Source organism: Trichomycterus rosablanca, chromosome 1 (genome assembly GCF_030014385.1).
Source record: "Trichomycterus rosablanca isolate fTriRos1 chromosome 1, fTriRos1.hap1, whole genome shotgun sequence".
Classification (NCBI taxonomy): Eukaryota; Metazoa; Chordata; class Actinopteri; order Siluriformes; family Trichomycteridae; genus Trichomycterus; species Trichomycterus rosablanca.
In genome coordinates this window covers 16,308,003-16,332,449 of record NC_085988.1, presented here as the reverse complement: position 1 = coordinate 16,332,449, position 24,447 = coordinate 16,308,003, and the positions used below count along the sequence as shown (strand labels likewise).

General features: G+C 40.7%; 1 protein-coding gene across 3 annotated transcripts in view; it reads left to right on the top strand.

Moving 5' to 3' along the window:
- Window positions 1-4,891: 4,891 nt before the first annotated feature.
- The window catches only part of nsd1a (nuclear receptor binding SET domain protein 1a), a 47,941-nt gene continuing 28,385 nt past the window's right edge, over window positions 4,892-24,447 (top strand). The window contains exons 1-11 of one of the 3 annotated variants that reach the window (XM_062986716.1): window positions 4,892-5,071; window positions 7,177-8,018; window positions 11,268-11,409; window positions 11,645-11,817; window positions 15,123-16,899; window positions 19,279-19,391; window positions 19,487-19,715; window positions 20,702-20,793; window positions 20,893-20,946; window positions 24,080-24,128; window positions 24,280-24,437. In XM_062986716.1, the coding sequence (XP_062842786.1) occupies window positions 7,194-8,018; window positions 11,268-11,409; window positions 11,645-11,817; window positions 15,123-16,899; window positions 19,279-19,391; window positions 19,487-19,715; window positions 20,702-20,793; window positions 20,893-20,946; window positions 24,080-24,128; window positions 24,280-24,437 (3,612 nt within the window). In that variant the 5' untranslated portion in view covers window positions 4,892-5,071; window positions 7,177-7,193. Of the gene's footprint in view, window positions 5,072-5,765; window positions 5,852-7,176; window positions 8,019-11,267; window positions 11,410-11,605; window positions 11,818-15,122; window positions 16,900-19,278; window positions 19,392-19,486; window positions 19,716-20,701; window positions 20,794-20,892; window positions 20,947-24,079; window positions 24,129-24,279; window positions 24,438-24,447 lie in introns of those variants that run through there. The other 2 variants (XM_062986558.1, XM_062986638.1) reach the window with 2 other exon arrangements.

The following is a 24,447-nucleotide window of genomic DNA, read 5'->3' as shown; positions in this document are numbered from 1 at the left end:
GCTTTGGGACTTGAAACACCATTACTGTTTAAAAAAAAAAAAAACTTTGAAAACTGAAGGCTGCTATTGCTAGCCTGTTTTATCATTCAAAAGTTTGTTGGGTTTTTTTTGTTGTTGTGTCAGGCTGGCTAAAATTGAAATTGACAAAGTACTGTTAGTTTTGTTTGTTTACTGAACTGTGTATTCAGCCTGAATTTGGCAATCTGCATTTTTATAAAGACTGTACGAGCAGACGAGCAGAATTCACGAATCGCAACTTAGCCAAAGCTAAGATGCTAAGCTAGTTGAATCTCAATACTGAACCATATTGGGCTAACATCTTTTAGTCTAAGCCTGACCATAGCAGCACGAATGACAAGTGAATAGTGTGACCATACCTTTCCTTACACTGACTCTGTCCACATCAGTTTGAAAGTTTAATTGCTGTTACAGCTACTTGCAGCAAGTAAATGTTAATAAATGCAGAACAGTTTTTCCTTCAGACATTTTTTTTTTTTTTTAAAGAAATTGATTTTGGACTGGTCATTGGACTCACATGCTCATGGCAGAGCTCACTGTGGATAAATGCATGTTTTTTTTACTGCCTGTTTTGTATTATTGTGTTATCAGCAAAAAGACAAGAATGCTTCTTATTGCTCCTTTACACATATATTAATCTAGTGTACAGATGTGCATGGTGCTAGTCTTGTGAAACAATAACACAGTATTTATTGCATTAGACATTTACTACAATGGTCTTCACTTAAGTGAATGTATTAAAAGAAACATGTTGTTTTTAATCTTTTTCTTATGTATATTTTGATAATGTACCTGCTCCTGTAGCAAAGTCTGAATTATCCTCTTGACTCAAAACGCTAATTAATTAAAAACATGCATATTTATTCTTCTTTTCTTATGTGTACGTGACAGTGCTTTAATTGTATCGTAATCTTTTATTTGTACCTATGAAAATGTGGTGCTCTTTTACAATAGTGTCGAGTGATCTTTTAAAAAAAATCGCATTTTTCTGATGAGATTTAAAAAAAAAAACAAAAAAAAAAAAAACATGTGTAATGCTTTCAAATCCTCTTTTGTAAATGTTACTGTGAGTTGATAGCTTAATATGACCTGTAAGTGTTTCTTCTCTTCACAAAATATTCATGTTTATTCACAACTGGAATGCCATGCTTCAGTTTTCTGTTTTTCGGCTAGTGTTGTGTAAGCTAATAGCATCCAGTCTAATTAAATAAAAAATCATTCCAAAGCAAAGTAGAACGGTGCTTGTGTTCAGAGTATTTTATGTACTTTTTCATAGCCAAAGCAGTTCCTAAGCAGCGAAAGAGTACAACAACAGAAACGTGGGGGAGAGAGGAACACCGACGCTAACCCATCACTGCCAAGCCGTTTCTGTGAGAGTCTGCTTCTGGTGGGTGAAAAGAAGTGGCCGGTGTATCATGGCAGTCTTAGGATTTCAGTGATTTCTGCAAATGTTCTTTTTCTTTGGCTAAATGATGGAAAGACACTTCTTTGTTTGAATAATTTCATAATTTTGAGGGTTTCCTAAAAACATGCTCATTCAATAATATACATAAAACATACTTAAATTATTAATTTGTTGCATAACATCTTGATTTCAAAGCTGGTGATTTTTTGTCCACATAAATAGGAATGCTTAATGGTGTGCATTAAAATGTACAAGAAGCAATAGTCTTCTAGCCAAAGTTGACTATCACCCAAGAAAACCTTTTCCAGAGCCCATGCAACTCAGACTGGGACAGCAGTTTACCTTTTAGCATAACAATGACCTAAAACATACAGCAAAAAAAAACTAAAGTGGCTCCCGGGGTTTTTAAATGTTCCTGAATGGCCCAGCCAAAGCCCAGACTTAAACCTTATCAAATATCTGTGAAGAGTCCTGAATATAGTACCTCACAGATGATTCCATTCTGCCATGAAGAATGGGATAAACTGCCCAAATGCAGGTTTGCAATTGTAATTGCTGCCAAAGTAAGGGGTCTAAATACTTTAGTGAATATTAGATATTTCAGCTTTTGATTACTAAATTTTTAAATGACAAACACCATTCAAATACAATGAAGAGTGCAAAAGGTCAGTGGGTCTGAATACTTTCTAGCCACTGTATATGTCTAGTCAGGTCAAATTTGTATATGTAGCACTTTTGCAATGAACATGTAATTGTACAACCATAGGTACATGTATCGGAATTGCAATGTAAAAACATTATCATACAGATAGGTCAAATGCTCTATAGTTAATGCTGACATAAAACATCAGAATAGGGACAAAATTATTTTTCATTGACTTTTACTTGGTTTTTGAGGGCGGCACAATGGCTCAGTGGGTAGCACTGTCGCCTCACAGCAAGAAAGTCCTGGGTTCAATCCCCAGGTGGGGCGGTCCGGGTCCTTTCTGTGTGAAGTTTGCATGTTCTCCTTGTGTCTGTGTGGGTTTCCTCCGGGATCTCCGGTTTCCTCCCACAGTCCAAAGACGTGCAAGTGAGGTGAATTGGAGATACTGAATTGTCCATGACTGTGTTTGATATAAACTTGTGAACTGAAGAATCTTGTGTAATGAGTAACTACCGTTCCTGTCATGAATGTAACCAGTGTGTAAAACATGACATTAAAATCCCAATAAACAGACCAACTAGTTTTTTGATTCCGAGCAGATGACTGCATTGGCTTCCACTTCTTTCAGCCAAGAACAGGAAGTTATAATAATGCCAGAAAAATCTTTATCCAAGCTACTTCCAGCATGATGTTTCATGTCACAAAAGCACACGTCACCTTAGACTAGTTTGATGAACAACAACACAACATGACAATAAGTTAAGTGTAGTTTTACTTTAAAGGCCTTCCCAGTCACCAGACCTGAATCCAACCCAGCAGAACTCGATGTTCTGCTGACAAAGAATTCTTGATTATTTACATTTTCAGCATTTAGCAGACGCCTTTATCCAAAGCAACTTACAGTAGTGTGACAGTGTACAATCTAAGCAATTGAGGGTTAAGGGCCTTGCTCAAGGGCCCAACAGTGGCAACCTGGCAGTGGTGGGGGGGGGGCAATTGTTGCAATGATGGCCAAGGTGACCGGTTCAATGGGTAAATTAAAGCTTAAATAATTAACATCTTAAGTCATCTGTCAGTTTGCCCTCACAAATAACTTTAAACATGGAGAGAGACCAGCTTTACCATTAATCATAAAATTAAGTAAAGCCTTCACACTAACAATTTCATTCAGTCTTCATCAGATAGCATTTTATTTTAGGTGCAGCAGATCCAGAATAAAGATTGGCATCGGGGCTGATGTGCAATGAATAAAGAAGTACAATTAAACAATTGGGGAGATACAATAAGTGCAATCACAATTCACAATTTAAAAATGACATTACTTACTTGTAATTTACTTGTAACTTATATGATTTCCCCCCTTTGTAGATACTTGATGTTTAGATTTGGTCTGGGTGGCCCTAATTCTTAAGTTGCTAATTTATCCTGATTATTACGATGACTGAATGTTATTTCCCTTAATGACACAATGGAGTTGCTCCAAACTGAGGTAATGGTAGTCATGGTGACGAGATCGCGACACCAGGTTACGTGTGACGCAAGCATGTAAGTGCGAGCCCTCCCGGAACCCATTCAGATTGTATTGCAGCGCCTGCAGTTCGAAAAAAAGATTAACATGAGAGTCTATGAGAGCAATTCGGGGCGATTTTCAATCAGACTGAAATCGCCCCTAAAGGGGCAGTACTGTACGGAACACAACTCGACGCTGATTGGACTACGATATTCAGAGGCAAGACAGACTGTCCAGAACAGTCACAGCAGTGATAGAAACATTTCTTCCCTTTCGCCCTTTGGTGGTACGTGGCCCAATCGCCCTAAGGAACGAGCCGCCCCTGTCCCGGACCAGTATCTTAACCACTAGGCTACAACTGACTTATAGTACTGTGACAATGTTTATTAGGATTTTAACGTCATGTTTTACACTTTGGTTACATTCATGACAGGAACGGTAGTTACTCATTACACAAGGTTTATCATTTCACACAAGGTTATATCGAACACAGTCATGGACAATTTTGTATCTTCAATTCACCTCACTTGCACGTCTTTGGACCGTGGGAGGAAACCGGAGCACCCGGAGTAAACCCACGCGGACACGGGGAGAACATGCAAACTCCACACAGAGAGGACCCGGACCGCCCCACCTGGGGATCGAACCCGGGACCTTCTTGCTGTGAGGCGACAGCGCTACCCACCGAGCCACCGTGCAGCCCAGTACTGTGACAATATACTGTCTAAGCAATCGAGGGTTAAGGGCCTTGCTCAAGGGCCCAACAGTGGCAACCTGGCAGGGGTGGGGCTTGAACCAGCGACCTTTCGATTACTACCTTGCCAAAAATTAGACCGTTTTGAAGGGGTCCTAAAAGGCATCAGTATAACGTTTTAAACAAAGTGACTAGTGAGTTTATATTAGCGTTTTTATAGTCTCCATGTCGACTGCTTACACTGACACAATCTTTATACGCGAGACCTCGCACGCCCAGTGGCTGTATCCCAAAAAGCATACTACCGTACTACACAGTATGCTGAAAAATACTAGCCAGCCAATACACACCTTCTAACGTCACATACTATTTAGTGCTTAAGTATGCGTCTTTGCGCTTGTGTATGAGTTGTTTTGGTTTAAATTCAAACAGCGTTGCTAGTAGCAACACGTTCATCTCGCCTACTTTTTAGAAAGAAACCGTTAAACGGTCGAATTAAATATTAATTGATTATTCACGACGTTTTTTTGTATAAAATAATTGTAATTAACGTTAGGACAGTTCTCAGAAAAATGTGTATTCGTTTTATATCTTATATTTTAACCGTGTTGTCACAATTTCATCGAGTTAAAATGTTAATTTGTTGTTTGTTTTCCTTATCTTAAGCCATGGTAACGATACAAACGGTTGATTTTTAGCCTCTACAACATGGCCTGTTGTACTGCAGCCCAAAACGAAAACGACGACGTCTAGCCTGAATACGGACTCCAGACAAGGCTTTCTTCTGCTCCTCCATTGGTAAGACGTCGTAAATAATGAACCCTGTGCATTTACGTGTTCGTGCTTATAGGATTGACGAGCCACGGCTGGTCTAAAATGGAGGAAGCAGTTTAAACGTCTTTGTTTCGTCGGGACTAAGGAAACACGGGTTTAAAAGGGCTCGTTAGCTTTATTTAGTGATCTGTGTGTGTTACAGCTTCAATTGTGAATTGTAGAGCCATCACGGTGCGCTAATTGAGTGTTAATTAATCCGAGTTAGGTTACCTGTGTGGATTTAGTGTATTGTGGAAGGAGTGTGTAGACTGGGGGTTGGGTGCCAGTGCCGATCGGTCTCTCTTTCTCTCCCTTTCTCACCACACACACACACACACACACACACACACACACACACACACACACACACACACACACACATACGCGCACGCACGCACGCATGCATACACACCGAGGCAGGCAGTCAGGGCTTTGCTTTAACATGACCAGGGCCACGATCAAAACAAGCCATGCATTTCCATGCAAAACGTGCTTCCGATTCGCCTGCAGCCTCTGGAAGATTCAGTGAAGGCGAACCAGGCTCTGGTGTCTGATTCTTTTCGCCACTGATTGAATCCTTACATTTTTTTTTTATTTTATACCAGTGGATTGCGATACTAGAGTAGAAATGAAAGCCGAGTCCGGGCCTAGCCTTAGTAGTGCCGCTTTCTGCAGATCCGGCTTTCACAAATCGCTAAAAAGTAACTCTTCACGTTCCGGTCTGGACGGATATCACATGGTTTTGTCGTGACCGAGCTGTAAATGGTAAGAATCCGGTTACTTTTCGCGATCATTGTTACATAAAACGTGTATTTTGACGAACCCAGCTCGGCTGTAAGGCTTTAAGGTGTGCATGGTGAAACTAGTGTTGCTTTTAGCTTCCTGTAGACTTGCACATGATGGCATCGCACTTGCCTTATTTATAATGCATGTCTCTTTAGTTTGTTCGCAAAAATGTCAGGTGGTATTTTTGCTAGTGATAGGAAATCTCCATCTCGTAATGGCATGTTGGTTTTGCGATTGAATCTAGTTTAAGGTGTCTTTGTCTGCCCTGATGGACATGATGGCCTAAGAGGGCGCTTTGAGCATGCAACATGGACATGAAACCAATCCGGAGATCATGGGTGTTCTACTACTGCTTAAAGCTGCAGTATGTATCTTTTAAGGATTTAGAGACCCCACTGGTGGAAATATGTTCATGCAAGCAACTTTTAAGGATGCAAGTGGCATGCCGGTACACATTTATGTAATAGTCATGCTTTTGAGATTGGTACACCATCCATAATGTGAATGGTTTGTGAGTTGACTGGCGGCTCTTGCCTATGAATTCGTACCTTAGGCAGTCAAGGAAGATACACATGATTGTTCCATTTCATTCATTTTCACTGAACGCTTCATCCCGATAAAGATCACAGTGGGTCCAGAACTTGAACGCGCAGCTAATCCATCTCGTAACATCTCACACACCCATTTACTCATTCAATCCTCTAACAGGCATGATTTTGGGAAGTATACCCAGAGAAAATCCATGCGTACTCTTAAGGCACGTATCAAATATCTCACAGACATTGACCACTGGTGATGTTTGAACCCAGGTTCATAGGACCCTAAAGCGGTGCAGCACCTATACCGCCACATGAGTCATTGTGCCACCCAGGCAGCATGGTCTGGCCTTACATAAAAAAAATCAAAAAAAAAAATCCTGTTTTTGAGCTTCGGCTCAAGGTTTGTCCTTAGGCAAGTCATAGCACTTAAATAAGGTCACTGCTTACAGACGTCTGGGATTTGCTAGCCTCACATGATTGATCGGGGGATGCAGGCATGACATTCCTCCCGCCAGAGAGGAGGGCCAATAAGTTCTTGAAGAGCTTTTAGTCTGGTCAGGGCTCTAACTGATTGTTGTACAACTTGAGAACCACATCTTAAAGTAAGATATTGTTTCCAATACTCTGTATTTCACTGTTTTGTTTTTTAATCCTGATCAGCTCTGGTTTGTCATTATTAGGTCTTTAGTTTCACCGCTAAAGTTTGGCCGATCTGACTTTGGGGTTGACTTTAAATACGTTTTAAATATGTTCATGTCTTTGCAGGACGGAGCCATGCCAACATGAATCAGCCGTACAAAGTGGGCGCCAGGGATGGCTCAGAGCGCCACCGGGGCCTGCAGGATTGCGACAGCCGTGGTGTCACTTCCTGCGGGCTTCAGCATGGGACAAAGCAACCACCGTCATTTCCCTACACCCAAAGGGAATCGTCGTCCAGCTACAGTCCACTCCGTAGGCTCCAGGACCTGACAGCTATGGTGAGTAGGCCGGACATGAGCCTGCAGGACAAGGACTTTCACAGCCGAAGTAAAGCACATACGCACCACAAGCACAGCTCAGAGTTCAGCCCCGGCCTTGTCCACTCACCCCATTCCTACAGCGATGGAGCATACAAAAATGCTCAGAATGCAGACAAGAACGGCTTCTCCCCCATCAGCTCGGACAGCCTAGAGCACTTCTCTCCCATCCCCAACGGATTTCTGCATTTTGAATCAAGCCTCTTTGACAGTGGAGACAGTAAGGATGATCACCATGAGGACCACGATGATGTGGAAAGTGTGGAGTCGTTTAAACCTTCAACCAAACCCTTGACCAGAAAACGCCGGAAAAAGGATTCAAAAAACCCACAGAGCTCCTGCCGTCCAGGGTCGGATCTGAGCTTGAATAGACATAGACGCTTTAACCCACTTTCTAAAAGTTCACCACAGCCAGATCACTCAGTCAGCCCGGCACAGCTACCTGTCGAGGTCACGCCGCAAGATTTTGACAGTATAGACGACTATTCGGATAGCGATTGTGATCTGCCGAGCACTGAAAACTGTGCCTCATTGTTTAACGCCAGCCTGTCTCAAAGACCAAGCTCACCTAGCAGCACCTACTCAAATCCTGTAAGCACTATGTGTCTGCTTTATTGCTTTACTACACGTCAATTTAGTTCAGGGTTGTTCTTTTACCATAATAGGTTTAGTGCAGCTGTAGGAGGGGCTTCACATGTGTGTTAATCACACACTGACCACCACAAGAAGGCAGTGTAGATTGTTCAATGCTTTCAGGAGAGGCCAATACGTATTAACAGCAGTTAGAGTAGCTAAATAAAGTGTTATCAACATGTTTCAGTATTAGATTTTCCCTTATTATTAGTATTACCTGATTCATTACTGTTTATTGCCTGGGAGAGGCATAAAGCCAGTTATGGAAAATGTAACTTAATATCAGGTGGGTGCAAAAGCGAAAGTATTTTATAACTGCGTATGTAGTTTTATATTATGCTAACAGAAAGGAACAATTTAAATGTAAACAGAAGGTAAAGCCTTGACCTCAGCCCCACTGAACAGCTTTGGAATGAACTAGAACATCTACTGAGGCTTTTTTGACCACCAGAGCCCAGCCATACAAATGCTTTTTCGACCGAATGGACACAAATTCCCACAGACATTCTTTGGAGTCAGAAGCTCAGGTGGTCAGGTGTCTAAATACTTGGCCATATAGTTAGGGCCCTACTAAATTTATGGGTTTGACCCCCCCGTGTCCACTGAATTGGTTGGGAGTTTTCCAAACCACCTTACCTGAGTCGTGTTTTCAGCTGCTTTACACCTAGGCCATTTTGATGCTTGGTTTTTACAGCTGGTCTCTGCACTTAAATTCAACCTGATTGAACTTTGACCCCATCTGCTGCTAATTTTTCCAAAGCACTTCCAATGGGACAACCTGTTAATATGACATGGTCAGAAGCAAAGCACAGACATGGCAGAGAGAAACTGATTTTTACTGTTTCACAAACCCAAAACAATTATATTCCATTATAAGTTAAAACCATGGCGTTTTTGGGGGAAAAAATGCAGCCTGGCAACTAGCAAGCTGTAAGATGGTGAAACTGGCTTTGCGTTTTAGTTTCCTCATCCTGAATTTACTTGTCGTGGACTTAGTAGCTTTTCCATATGATTTAATTCGTCCTTAGATTACCAAATCAATAAAGTTTTATGAAGTCCTTTTATCCTTTTGCTTTTCTTTTCTTTTCAAGTCTCCAAATGCAACACTGCCATGTCTCTTCTTGGCCATTGTGAGGGTGGTGCAGGCAGCGTTGGGAGTCTGAAATGACTAGATTATAGGAAAAGAATAATAAAAAGTTGTACATAACATAACCCAATTATAAAAATGCAGTGTGGCCCCCAAGCACATAATGCTTTTGGTCTACGATGGTTGAGGTTTACAGGAAGAATAGATTTTAGCACTGATGTGTGCAGCTTTAAATAAGAACTGACAGCCACTGCTGACCTGAATAACTGAAACCCCATCACTGATTGTTTGGCACTTGGTTAATTAATGGTATATTTCATAAGAAGTACTCCTGAACATTATTATAGAAAAAACACAGAACTGTGGTGTAGTTGTGCTGTCATGTCATTTGAAATAATGTTTTCTGTTCATTTAATCACTGATTAGTCCTGGTCATACTTGCTTTTCATTGTGGTAAGTTACATGCAGGATTATTAAATAGTAAATCTGACAGTTGTGCAGCATGCTAAATTTGAACATATGCTTGTTGGGTGGAAATGTTACAGTTTGCCTACCCTTAAAGTCACCTTATAGAGGTGGGAAAAGTTGGTTCAAAAAGAATATAGATTATTTGTTTACTCTATATATTTTTTCCTTTTTCTTTTCCAAACCATTTGGGATAGAAACATTTGCACTCAACCGAGAGACGTTTAGAAACCAGGTTTTCCATGCTGTACCACAATGCCATTTCCATTGTAATGCTGAGGTCCTAACAGTAACCGAGTTAGCTTTTAGAAAACTAATTATGCAAAACATCTGTGCCCGGTAGCTACATCTACCTAAGATCATGTGGACAATATCCTGTCAGTCAACATGACACACAATCACAGCATAAAATCTGTACCCAGTCATGTGTCTGGTACTGCCTACTATGTGCCATCAGCTGAACTGCACATTTTAAAACCTTCTGAGAAATTGGGAAAGTGGTTAAACATGCAGCCAAAAATGCTTCAGACCAGTGATGAAAAGCATGTTCAGTCACAAATATTTTATGTTAAAAGAAGGGTTTTATTTGTTTTAGATCAAGTAAACAGCGTAATTAGTTTTATCCTAATAGAAACATATATAGATTTAACTGTTATAGAAAATTAGTGGCTCATGCTTTTGGCAAAGCAATATCAATAGAAAAAAAAGCTTTTTTAAAAGAATTTCTTTCATGTTCTAAACCTATAAGAACCACTATGATCATGGTTATATAAGCTCTGCAAAAACAGCCCAGTAGACAAGCAATCTTAAAATCACATTGTTTTTCCTAAATAGTTGTGTATTACTTCAGAAATAAAAAAGTTATTTACATTTAGCAGACGCTTTTATCCAAAGCGACTTACACAGTGAGCTGAACACGATGAGCAATTGAGGGTTAAGGGCCTTGCTCAGGGACCCAACAGTGGCAACTTGGTGGTGGCGGGGCTTGAACCGGCAACCTTCTGTTTACTAGTCCAGGACCTTAACCACTGAGCTATCACTGCCATACAACTGTTATATACACTGTTATTTGAAAATATGTAGCCCTATTTACTGATAGGTTATATTGAAAGTGGTGTTTAAAAAAGGAGGCCACATTTTGGTCTATATTTTTACATAGCTGATACATAACAATGCTTAAACAAAATTCAACCCATGCTACAAATAAATTGTATTTTAATTAAGCAGGGTAAATTGGGATTTGGCAATACCTTCCAGATATACACCTGCTTTGGGAAACAAAGAAATTAGGTATAAATCTGGTTGCTGCTAATAGGCCATGGAATATTGACAGAATTTGCAATAAGACTTTTTGTGTAACATCCTGTTTCTGCATGTTCATAAAGTACACTGGTGCACAGAGGGTATAAACTGCTCCTGTAGTTTGGTTGGCATGGTTGGCATTTGAAAATAGGTGCAAGCAGCTTACTACATCCAGCCTTTCTAAAAGACATAGGCAAGAGCCTGTACTGTTAGAGCATGATTTGATAGTCTTTTAAGGTTGTCACATGTTACCATGTGTAGTCTATACGAGGAGAGTTCACCTAATAAGCAGCTTGTATGGTAAAATATGAAGAGAAGGACTTACCTTTAGCATGTTATCATTTCTTTAACAGTCAGAAAGCCCAAAGAAGAAGCCTTTGCCCGGAGTGAAGTTTACTGTGGGTGATGTTGTGTGGGCCAAGTTTAACCGGAGACCTTGGTGGCCCTGCCGTGTTTCCATCGACCCTGTGACTGAGAGCCACACCAGAATGAAAGGTGAACGTTCTTACTGCTTTTTTTTTTATAGCACATGGAGTCTAGGTGTAGTGCTTGTACAGGTGTATTACAGCTGTCTGCAATTACAACTCATAAACGTTTACTGGTTTGGCTCACCTTGATAAGTAAAATGTCTTGTTTTGATTACCCATGTGTATTAAGATAACCTGATGTGAAGTGATGCATTACATTACAGATTTCTCACTACGTTCATTTTGTGTGACCTCACCCTCAGAGCCCAGTCGCAGGCCGTGCCGGATGTATTTCGTCAGGACGTTCGGAGAAATTGTAGACCAAGCTTGGGTTGCCGGAAAAGCCACGTTTGCTTTTGAAGGAGGCGACCAGTTTGACATGCTCCCTGTGCTCCGGCGACGAGGCAGACAGAGAGAGAAGGGTTACAAATACACGGTAACGTCCGTCATTCACTGTCTTCTGTCTTAGTGCACTCTGCACATTTACTGCTTTAAAAATAATTTTTTTACCACTTGCCGCTGCCTCAATGTTCAATCTGATTGAACTCTGACCTCCAAAGCCTCCAATAAGACAAAAAGTAGCACAGACATGTCGGAGAGAAACAAAACTCTGAACTGTTTAATTCCATTTTATATTGAAACATCAGAGCATTGTGGGATAAATTACAGCATGGTGAATAGTGAGCTGTGACAGTGAGACCGGGTCTGTTTCCCCTTTTACTAATCTTGGAATCGTTTGTTGTAGCTCCGTAGCGCTTTAATAAGATTCAATGCTATTTGATTAAAAACAATACAGTTTCATGGACCTGTTTCCTTTTGTATTTTCTCAGGTCAGAATTAAAATGAATTTCATACAAAACTGCATGTGAATAAACCATCAGTGCTGTCGGTCAATATTGTGGATTGTTTTCATTCACATCGCTCAATGGCACCGGCAGTAGAAAGCAGTTTTGCATGCGTATCATGTAAAAGCAGCCTAAGGATGTACCTATTGGCATAGTCAGACATCGGACACGTTCCTGCTTGTACGTCGTCACTGAATGTTTGCATGTTTCATTTAGATCGAGTTTAAATATAAAAGAAAGATCACCAGGAGAGAACTGAACGAGTCATGTATAGTGTAAACTGCTTAAATAAATGTAAAGAAGTAACTGAATGAACTACATCTTTCAGGGTTGTCGTTATAATTGGAACATTAGGTTTTCTTTTTACCTGCCTTAAATAGCTAACACTAAGTTTTTATGATGAAATTCAGTAAATGACACACACAGCAAGATGGTAATGCTGGGTTTTAGGAACATTTTTGATTGCAATTTTAAAATGCATATCAATTTTAAATAGGATTTATATTTTTGTTACTGCGTTTCCACTTTAAAGGTACTATGAAGCACACGGTAAGTAAGAACCCGAACATTAGACTTAGAGACTTAGACAAACTTTATTGTCATTCATTATACACAAGTGTACGCGGAACGAAATTTCGTTGCAATGAGCTCGCATGGAATTTAAAAAAAGTAGGTGAAGAAAGCCTTGATACAAGTTAGCACAGAATTTAGATATAAAAGTATATGAAATGAAAAGTACAGCAGCACAAATTTAAACTAAAAAGTATATGGTATAAATGGCAGCACAGAATTAAAATTAAAAGTATATGAATATATATAGAAATAGCAGCATGGATTTAAAATAAAAAGGTATATGAATATACAACAGCAGAAAAATATTATAAAGTGCAATAGTGAAAAAGTGGCATGCGGAGTTAAAAATTGTTCATATATATTTACAGAGGTAGATAAATTAGTGCACAGAAGGGCATGGTGTCCAGTATTGAACCTAGAAATAGTTCAGCAGCATATAGCCGTTCAAAAGTGTTATGAGTTCAGCAGTCTGATGGCCTGGGGGGAAAATCTGTCACAGAACCTGGTGGTCCTGCACCGAATGCCATTGCCAGCAGAACCAGTTCAACATTCAGAATTCAGATTTTATAGTCTGTAGTGAACAGTTTATTCCAAGGGCTAAACAGACATGCTAATCATAATAAAGATGCAATGGGTGTATTAAAGCCTCTCCTGACAACATTAGTGTGCTTTATTATAAGGTGATGAGCACAGTTTTATCTTAATACTGGGACATCATGAAAAATCTCCACATCATTCCACACAGATCCACATGTGCAGAGTGTAACCTGCAGTCAGACTCCATACTGACACCAAACAGCCTCACTGCTTCAGGTCTTATTCTGTTATAGGTTAGTCTTTCAGGACTTAAAACTTAAAAAGGCATCAAAATGTTTTCTGTTCAATTTAAAACCTTCAAGCGCGGCTGTAAACAAAACTGGCACTGTACACGGACATTAGGGTGCGTTTCAAGTCCAATTTTACTCTGTAGAGATCAGTTGGAACCGAGACCGCTTCAGTCAAACAGTTAACTGGTTAAACATAACATCTTTAGTTGTAACTATTTAAAAAAAAAAAACGATTGTGTGTGTGTGGCATTTAAGTCAGGATGTAACTCGTTTACTTGCCCCTTGTAAGAGCCTGATTCACTAAACATGGCACCAACTTGTGTTGAAAAATGTATTTTAAAAGGTCCTTGCAAAGTGTCTTGCAAAAACATTTCTACTGTAAGGATCACTAACCATCAATCTTCTTCAAATCTGCATAACCTTAAAATTTTGATGATGGTAATCTCTGCAGTGATGCAGAATCAATTAAAGAATTAGCACTTAGTGATGCTGCTCATGGTTATGGCTGGGGCGGATTCTATGCAAGAGAAAACAACTTGAATTTAAACTCTTTATGAGGAATATTAGACACACACCAAAGAAAGACATTAAATACACATGTCTGAAACCATCAAAGAAACTCTTACATACAGTACCAGTCAAAAGTTTGGACACACTTTCTAATTCCTGTGGTTTATTTTCTACGTTGTAGATTAATACTGAAGACGTCCGAACTATGAAGGAACACATATGGAGTTATGTAGTAAACAAAAAAGTGTTAAACAAACCAGAATATGTTTTATATTTTAGATTCTTCAAAGTAGCCATCTTTTGCTCTAATGACAGCTTTGCACACTTTTTGGCGTTTTCTCAATCAGCTTCATGAGGTAGCCACTTGGAATGGTTTTCAACTAACGTTTCTGGAATTTCTTGCTTTTTTAATGTGTTTGAGACCATCAGTTGTGTTGTGCAGAGGTAGAGTTGGTAAAATATAAAACATATTCTGGTTTGTTTAACATTTTTTGGCCACTACATAATTCCATATGTGTTCCTTCATAGTTTGGATGTCTTCAGTATTAATCTACAATGTAGAAAATAAAAATAATCAAGAAAAACCACTGAAGGGAAGGTGTGTCCAAACCTTTGACTGATACTGTAGGACAACACAAGAACAGTTTAAACCTACCTTGCAGCCATAAAAATGAAAATAAAAGTATAAAATGGACCAAAAAATAAAGACAATATAAAATTAACAGACAGAAACATAATACCTATTTATGCCATGGGTTTTTCACAAGTGTTAAACATGGTGTGAAAACCCAAATAAATAAATAATTATTAGATATGCCACTCCAGCACACACATTGTCTGTAACTGCCCCAAGCACTTGTACAGTCAGTATACAGATAAGCACAGTAGAAAATCACTGTGTGTGATACTCGGCGAGTAATATCATGCTTTATTATTGCCTTTGGCTTAACATATTTGATTGACTAACTTGTTTGCTTTTGCTGCAGGTTCCGAAGCGTTTGATGCCTCTGTGGAAAGCCAGTGTGCTGGAGGCTGAGTCGGCTTTGCCAGATTTCCTCAGGAGTAAAGAGCAATCTGCCCCCGTCAAAGAAGTGCTCACACTTGTAATGGAGGACGAGACACCAAACACGCCTACTTGTTCTTCCAACCTTCCCCTGTCCTCGCAGAGCCCTATTTTTTTCAATGGACTAGACCTTCCAGTCACCAGTTTGTCCAAAACCAAGGAGGGAAGCAGGGAAAAAACATCCTCTAAAAAGAAAAACAGCTCAAAGTCAGAAAGCCCTACTGAAATTAAAGACAGTTTGTTTTCCAAGCTGGTGTCAAAACCCTTAGAGGACATTTCAGAACCTCCTGCATTGCCTGTAGAGGATTTAGCATCTAATGGCCGAGATTGTCCTTACTTGGACATAGTATCCTTGGGACTGAATCAATGTCCCAAACGCTCAGATGAACAACCTGAAGAAGGGTTGAAGAAAGAGCCGAAGGCGGAACTCAATAGTAAAAGAACGAAAAAAGTATGCAAGACCGATAAAAGAGCAACAGCATCTTCAAAACGTACGCTAAACAACAAGACTAGGCTTAAAGACAAACCCTCTACTGTTTTAAATGGCAGGAGTTTAAGTAGCACTTCCCCTGGATTGTCAGACGGCACGTTTGAGATGCACTCTTTCTACTTGCCTGCAAGTTGCGGCCTCATGTCTCGGGCTCTTGCAAATGGAGAGGATGCTAAAAACAAGGATTATCTCGATTCCAGCCACGAATCCCAGTTTTCTTCTCCACCTCTTTCTGACGAACATAATTCCTTCTTGCCCACCATGGACTCCGAAAGCACAGAGCACAGATGGCAGGTGAAAACAGAAGCCGTGACGAATTCTTCTGACCCGACATGCCAACGTTCCATCGGCTCCCCAAACCCCACTTTGCTCAAGCTAACCAGAATCCGAACCAGCAAGGAGCATGCTCAGAATGGCCACCAGTTCAAAAGTAAGGATTCTGATCAAGTGCTTGTTAAGAAAGATGCAATCTTTTCCTGTTCCTCGTCTTCCTCTGCTTCCTCTCTGTCAGCTTCACCCAAGGAGGCCAAAGAGCTCTCTGTCCGCTCTATGGTAAATGAGGAGTGTGACTCAGACGACTATAACTCTAAGTACAAGTTTAGCTCCTTCCTAATGCTGCTAAAAGACTTGCACGACACCCGGGAGAAGCAGGGACGGCCTTTGACGCTGCCTCTCATCTCGCCATCTGCCCTCATTCATGAGGAGCCCTCGCTTCTTCCCACACAGTCCCTCCACGACTCTCATGATCTGATTCACAAAAACGACCAGGCGACTCTAATGGTTCCAAATGGACTGCAGGTGAAAAGCTCAAAAAACCTGAAACCAAACAAATCCAAAGCTAAGTCCACAGCAAAAAAAGAGGCGGCGAAACATGACAGCGGCAAGAGTTTGCTCCCTCACGTCTCTGACCTCACGGCAACTCAGAACTCAAAAGTGTCTGAGGTGAAAATGGCTCCTGCAGAGAACCACTCAAACTGTCGCCTAGATTCTGGCCTTGATGTTTGCAGAAAGAGTGTCATATCAGCGGTGGCACCAAAGAAGCGCTGGCAGACATTTGACGCCGATATTAAGGACGAGGCAAAGCCTAAGACCGATCAAAGTGTCGTGGTGGAGCAGCAAAGTGAAACGCCAACTTTCAAGCTGAATGGAGTGTTAGAGGAGAGCGACAGAAGCCCTGAGTCCAGTGCTTCAGAGAGGAAAGAAGGATCCGGTAAGTGTTCAGAAATTTAGCACAGTGTATTTGCTGCTGTGGTGTTACAGTGAGGAGCCGGCGGGCGTTCAGGTGGTGCAGCAATCTAACCCACTAACACACCACTGCAGAGTGTTAGAAATTCAAGTTTGAATCTTAGCTGGAGCGACGATCTGGCCAGGTGTCCTCACAAACACAGCTGGTGTTTGAGGGAGGGTGGTCGCACTGGGTCACGCTGATCTCCAGGACTGTACACAGTACAGCTCTGTGTGGGAACCCAACACTGAAAGGTGATAAGTGGCAGCAGTTTGGACACGTGTTGGATCCGGCTCTGCTTGATTAAATTCCAGGTTGGAAATGACTAGATTAGGAGATAAAGCAAATAAAATCCTGTATATATGCTGTATATCAATAACTTTTCTTTTTATCCAAACTGATGCAGCTTTAAAACAGATGTGAAACTATTGTTTAATAGAAAAATAGAAAAAAGAAAAGAAAATCTCAAAACTTGGAGGATTGTTCGGGTTTCTTCTTTTAATGCGAGTCTGATATTTCTTTTAAATGTAACCTGGCTAGTTTCTAATTCATTCATTTCATTTTCACCAACCCTATCCTGCTCAGGATCGTGGGGGGAAACACTGGGCGCAAGGCAGGAATACCCGGGACAGGGCGCCAATTCGACGCAGGGCTTCGACCACCTCTCAGACATAGCCAATCATGTCTGTGTAGACACCCAGTCGGCTCATAGCACCAGTAGACCACTGCGCCACCTGAGCACCTGGTTTCTCCTGAAAGCTCTAAGAAAACAAGATGAAATTAATTGTACATCTGAGAAGCAACAACAGACAGACAAAAGCGACAATTACATTTGAAATTAAAATAATGTCTACATCAGCACCACATTCACTGTTGTGTTTAATATATAGATACGACACCATGAGCTTGTAGATATTGGCAAAATGGGCTTCCCTAGCATTGATTTAGCATACTTAATTTTCTTATACAATATACAAAAATGTTAGCCATGGGTATTTAATTAGTCTTTAACAAAAGTTAATTTGGCGATATAAGATAAGATAATCCTTTATTAGTCCCACAATGGGGAAATTCACATCGTTAAACAAGAAATGGTAACACATTGGAAGAGTAGGAGATAAAAAAAACCAGCAACCACATTGTGCTCCCTAAGGAGCACACTATGGTAACACGAAAAAAAAGCTCCTTACAGCACACAAGCACATGTAAACATAAGAACATAACAGTCACACAACGAGCCACGGGTTAGGGATGTAGGGATAGGAAAGTAACCAAACTACGACAAGCAGCCCCAGCGATTCGCAGCCAGTATGCCGGCGCACACTGCAGACCCGTCCTGCCGTATTGGTGGGATGAAGCTAAGAAGTTTGGAAGGCGTCGGGTGATGGGTTGGGAAAATGTCAGTTCTTTCATTCCTGCAAAAAGTCTGTACAAAGTTCGCGATAAGATGGCGACACAGCAGTTGCTGCCCAGAATGAAAACAGTCAACATACATAGAACAGGGGAGGGAGGGTGAGATGACCCTTAGCGCAGATCTTCCGGAGGAATTTCCTTATCAGCGAGGCCATGCTGATAGCAGGGAAAGCCAAAGAGCAGAAATGACCTGTTTTTGTAATCCGAACACGGTTACAAATTTCCTTAACACATGCTCTGCGATTGATTCGGTCTCTGATTCAAATCCCTTTACAAAGCCGCTAGTTTCTCCAAGATAAATTCCATATTGCGATTCATAGTCACAGTCTGAGTTCCGACGGCTCTGCCCATCATATCAATCAAATTGGGCAGTTTCTGGGGACCCTTGACAACTGACCCAACTCTTTTAATTTCCCGATACAGCAGAGTAAAGCCTAATCCAATCAGCAAAAACCCCACAATCACAAAGTTCCGAATAGGTAAACATCTTCTATGTCCTCTAACGAAAGAGGTGCCAGGCACACGACTCTCCACTTCGCCCACGAGTCCATCGCGTATCCTGCCATCTGCGTTCCGCCGGGGCATGTGGGTTCCCCCGAACCCGAACTCCTCGCTGAGAAGATGGTGTCAATAGCATTCAGAGACCATTTAACCAAATCCATAATTTGTTCTTCGAAGAGCAGTGCTAAGAGAATCTCTGAAGAGTAGAGTAGACGAGACAATATATACAGAAGAAGCCAAGCAGGAGAGATAAGGGAGCAGGGAACAGTGCGTCCGCCTTCCACGAGAGCTTAGAGAGAAAAAAAAAATACTTTATATCTGTCCCATGCCATCAGGCCAACAAGAACATATTTTCTATTTTATCTTTGCTGCATTTTAAGTAACTATATGTTATGAACTTTAAATGTTCCTTATCATTACTCTGTATATTTTTCATTCTGCTGATTCTAGGGAACAAAAGGCTCCGGAAGCCAAGTAAGAGGTTGCTTGAATGTGTTGAGGAGTATGAGCAGATCTTTACTTCACAGAAGAAAACCAAGAAAATGTCCGAGTTCTCCAAAACAGTGAGTGTACCTTCTGTGTTGCTGGAGTAGCTCATCACGTACGTCAATCGAGTAATAAGGAGTAATGTGAATTAATGACTCGCACATCCCTACAGGTATCTTGCGTTGATAACACTAATGATGACCAGCAGGACATCCAGCCAACAGCAGCTGACTGTGTGAGCTCTGAAGCAGCTCAGCCACTGAAGGCTTTGATAACAGAACCCTTACAGCCAGAACAGCAGCCAGCTCCTGACGAACCTCATAACCATCTTCCCTCACCGCCATTGTCAACACCTCATGAAGCCTTGACTGACGAGGCAGAAATGCTTGAAAAGAAACCTGGTAAGAACCAGGCTTTGGCGATGACCTTGATATGAGGTTAAAATGCCCCTGAATTAAAAAAAATAAATAAATAAACTTTTACCATAATTATGATGACATAAAGAACCTGTTTTAATTCAGTAATCACCATGCAGAAGAAGTATTTCTTTATTTTAATCAGTAATATGTGACGTTTTATTTCATTTCATTGTTATGGTAAAATAACCATGTAAGAGCCACACTAGCCAATTACATCCAAGATGGGATAAGATTTAGGCTATTGAGGCTGTCTAGTCAGTCAGTCTATTAAATATGTGACAAATTTTGTTAATTGACATTCTAATAGCAAAAAGTTTTTTTTTAATTATGGACATTCGGGTGGCACAGCAGACCGTTACGCTAGCCTACCATCGCTTAGATCTAGGTTTGAATGTCAGTGGTGCTGTCAGCAGACCAGACGTCTACACACTTGATTGGCTATATCTAGGGGGGAGGATGGCCTGTCCAGTGTATTCCTGCCTTGCACCCAAGTGACCCTAATCAGGACAAAGTGGTCGGTGAAAATGAATAATTATAGAAGATAGATAGAAGATATACTTTATTTGTCATATATACATATACAGTACAATGCAATTCTTTCTTCGCATATCCCAGCTTGTTTTGGAAGCTGGGGTCAGAGCGCAGGGTCAGCCACCTTACGGCGCCCCTGGAGCAGACAGGGTTAAGGGCCTTGCTCAAGGACCCAACAGTGGCTGCATAGCAGAGCCTGGATTTGAACCGCCAATCTTCTGGTTGATAGCCCAAAGCTTTATCCGCTAGGCTACCACTGTCCCTCATTATATGGAAATAGTAGCACAAAGTAATTAATGAAATGTGGTAGCAGCCGGTATGTATAGTTGTAACACAGTAATAATCACTGTTAACAGACTGAACAAAATGACGAGCTGTAAAATCTGTAGCACAATAAAAAACTGTGCTGTTAATAACATGCTCATCTCATTTTTCAGTATTTATAGACAAAAGAAGACCAAGAAAGCCGATAGACAAAGCGCTTGAGTGTGCAGCTGTGGTTGAACCTCTCAAAACCCCAAAGAAGAAGGTGAAACCAGTTACAATTGCAGGCGTAATGAGACATTCCTTTCTATTAGTGCTTTTTTTATTTTTTAACACTTCCTGTTCTTTTGTTATGGTGATTTAGGACTCTATGAAACAGAGTCAACAGTCAGAGGAAGCCGTGATCGACAATTTAGAGGTACGAGTCTTGTTATATCTGTAGTATTTTCTTTGAATGCTAGTTTTAGATGTAGCTCTTTGATAAGTCTGTAATCAATAATTGAATGCTTTGTGAAGTGAAATCAAACTGTTACCTATGTGACATCAGCTATACGGAAAAAAAATATTGGGAAAACTTTTCCTGTTCCAGCATGACTGTACTACTCAATGAGAAAATGAGGCGTTTGAGTCGCGTCAAACAGCATCAGTGCATAAAAAAGAGAATGAGTGGGGTAGTCCAGTCCAAAACCAACTGACCTAAACAGGTTAGAGTTAGAGATTTTCAAATTGCTGTCATTAGTAAACGTTGACGTTAAATCATGAAAAGGTAAACAAACGAACAACGTGTAGAAATTGTAAAAATTCACATTAAAAATGGTGATGGGAATTGGCCGCCAAGATCATGTGACTTGACACCGTTAGACTTCTTTCTTTGGGGTTATCTTAAGGGTAAAGTGTACACCAACAAACCACAATCCATTGAGGACCCCAAAGAAGAAATTCGACACAACTGCTGAAATTTCTCAGCAATTATGTCAACGTGTCATGGAAAATTTCATCAAAAGAGTGAACATGTGCTGCTTCATACATAACCTCCATGTCTTTACTTTTAAATAAAGCAAAAACATTATTAATGTTCAAATTAAAAATGTTTTATTAAAAAATGTAAATGTCAGTTCATTTTGGGACACCCTGTAGATGCATGTACACATTCATATATTAAGCAGAAATAATACTGGACAGTAGTATAAATGAGAATAGGAACAGAAGTGCACTGTATAGCCAAAGGTATTTGGAAACATAACCATGAGCTAGCTGGACATCCTATTCCAAAATCATGGAAATATATACGTGTAGATTTGGCCCCCATTTGCAGATGTCACAGCCAAGGCTTTCTTTAACATTTTGAAGAGTGTCTGTAGGAATCATGAGGTAAGCAGTATTGATGCAAGACGAAAAGATTTGGCTTGCAATTGAGGTTCTGATTTCTTCCTTGAAGTGTTTAGTAGCGTTGAGGTCAGGGGGCTTTATGCAAAGTTATTGTCCACCAAACTCATAAATTCATCAACTTGGCGCAACAGGAGCAACAACCAATTACATAAAATGTGCCCAAGAGTACAGTCAAACTGGAGCAGAAAAGGTCCTTCCTCAAGCTGTAGCTTAGTGGTTATGGTTTTGGACTAATGATCAGAAGAGTGCTGATTCACGACCCGCCACTGTTAAGTTGCCACTGAGCAAGGCTCTTATCTCTCAATTGCTTTCATTGTTAAACTTTCTTTTAAAATGCGATTTGTGCCTCAGTGTTAATTTTAGGAATATGGACCCCTATATATATGGGGCTATATACAGTGGGGCCAAAAAGTATTTAGTCAGCCACTGATTGTGCAAGTTCTCCTACTTAGAAAGATGAGAGAGGTCTGTAATTTGCATAGGTACACTTCAACTATGAGAGACAAAATGAGGAAAAAAAATCCAGGAAATCACATTGTAGGATTTTTAAAGAATTTATTTGTAAATTATGGTGGAAAATAAGTATTTGGTCAATAACAAACAAGCGAGATTTCTGGCTCTCACAGACCTGTAACTTCTTCTTTAAGAAGCTCTTCTGTCCTCCACTCGTTACCTGTATTAATGGCACCTGTTTGACCTCGTTATCCGTATAAAAGACACCTGTCCACAGCCTCAAACAGTCAGACTCCAAACTCAACCATGGCCAAGACCAAAGAGCTGTCGAAGGACACCAGGAAGAAAATTGTAGACCTGCACCAGGCTGGGAAGAGTGAATCTACAATAGGCAAGCAGGTTGGTGTGAATAAATCAACTGTGGGAACAATTGTAAGAAAATGGAAGACATACAAGACCATTGATAATCTCCCTCGATCTGGGGCCCCACGCAAGATCTCATCCCGTGGGGTCAAAATGATCATGAGAACGGTGAGCAAAAATCCCAGAACTACACGGAGGGACCTGATGAATGACCTGCAGAGAGCTGGGACCAAAGTAACAAAGGCTACCATCAGTAACACACTACGCCGAGAGGGACTCAAATCCTGCAGTGCCAGGCGTGTCCCCCTGCTTAAGCCAGTACATGTCCAGGCCCGTCTGAAGTTTGCCAGAGAGCATAAGGATGATCCAGAAGAGGATTGGGAGAATATCATGTGGTCAGATGAAACCAAAATGGAACTTTTTGGTAAAAACTCAACTCATCGTGTTTGGAGGAAGAAGAATGCTGAGTAAACACCATACCTACTGTGAAGCATGGGGGTGGAAACATCATGCTTTGGGGCTGTTTTTCTGCAAAGGGGACAGGACGACTGATCCGTGTTAAGGGAAGAATGAACGGGGCCATGTATCGTGAGATTTTAAGCCAAAACCTCCTTCCATCAGTGAGAGCATTGAAGATAGAACGTGGCTGGGTCTTCCAGCATGACAATGATCCCAAACACACCGCTCGGGCAACGAAGGAGTGGCTCCGTAAAAAGCATTTCAAGGTCCTGGAGTGGCCTAGCCAGTCTCCAGACCTCAACCCCATAGAAAATTTGTGGAGTCCGTGTTGCCCAGCGACAGCCCCAAAACATCACTGCTCTAGAGGAGATCTGCATGGAGGAATGGGCCAAAATACCAGCTACAGTGTGTCCAAACCTGGTGAAGACTTACAGGAAACGTTTGACCTCTGTCATTGCCAACAAAGGTTATGTTACAAAGTATTGAGTTGAACTTTTGTTATTGACCAAATACTTATTTTCCACCATCATTTACAAATAAATTCTTTAAAAATCCTACAATGTGATTTCCTGGATTTTTTTTTTCTCATTTTGTCTCTCATAGATGAAGTGTACCTATGATGAAAATTACAGACCTCTCTCATCTTTCTAAGTAGGAGAACCTGCACAATCAGTGGCTGACTAAATACTTTTTGGCCCCACTTTAGGTAATAGTAGTAATTTCTACATGAAATAGCTATCAGTCATACATCTTAAACCTATGGCAAACATGTCGTCTAATCAGCTACAACTATGTACATTTAATCCTTGTTTAACTCCTTTTTTAAATACATTAATGTTTGTTAGGTCATGATATTCAGTGTAACTCATCTGTTTTTTTTACTTTAGAAAATGGAAGTGCCTGAAACCACTTTGTCTAGCCCACCTTCCACATCAGGTATGCATGCTTTTTTCAACTGTCAGCCTTTTCATTATTATTATTAATAATTTTTTTATTGGTATTAGTTTTATTTAGTAGTTTAATAATAGATAAGGTAAATTTACCTTTCTTTCAAATTGGTGTATTGTGATTTGTATATTGTCAAAAGGTCCAACGCTCAGACTGGGTGATGCACCGACCCCCTTAAAGCAGCCTCTAACACCCAGAGTCCTCAAGAGCCGTGCGGTACGTGAGAACTGCAGCCCAGCTGAGCCCAAATCAGAGAAGCGGAAATCATGTGACGAACTAGGACCCTCGGACACAGAGGTAAGACACA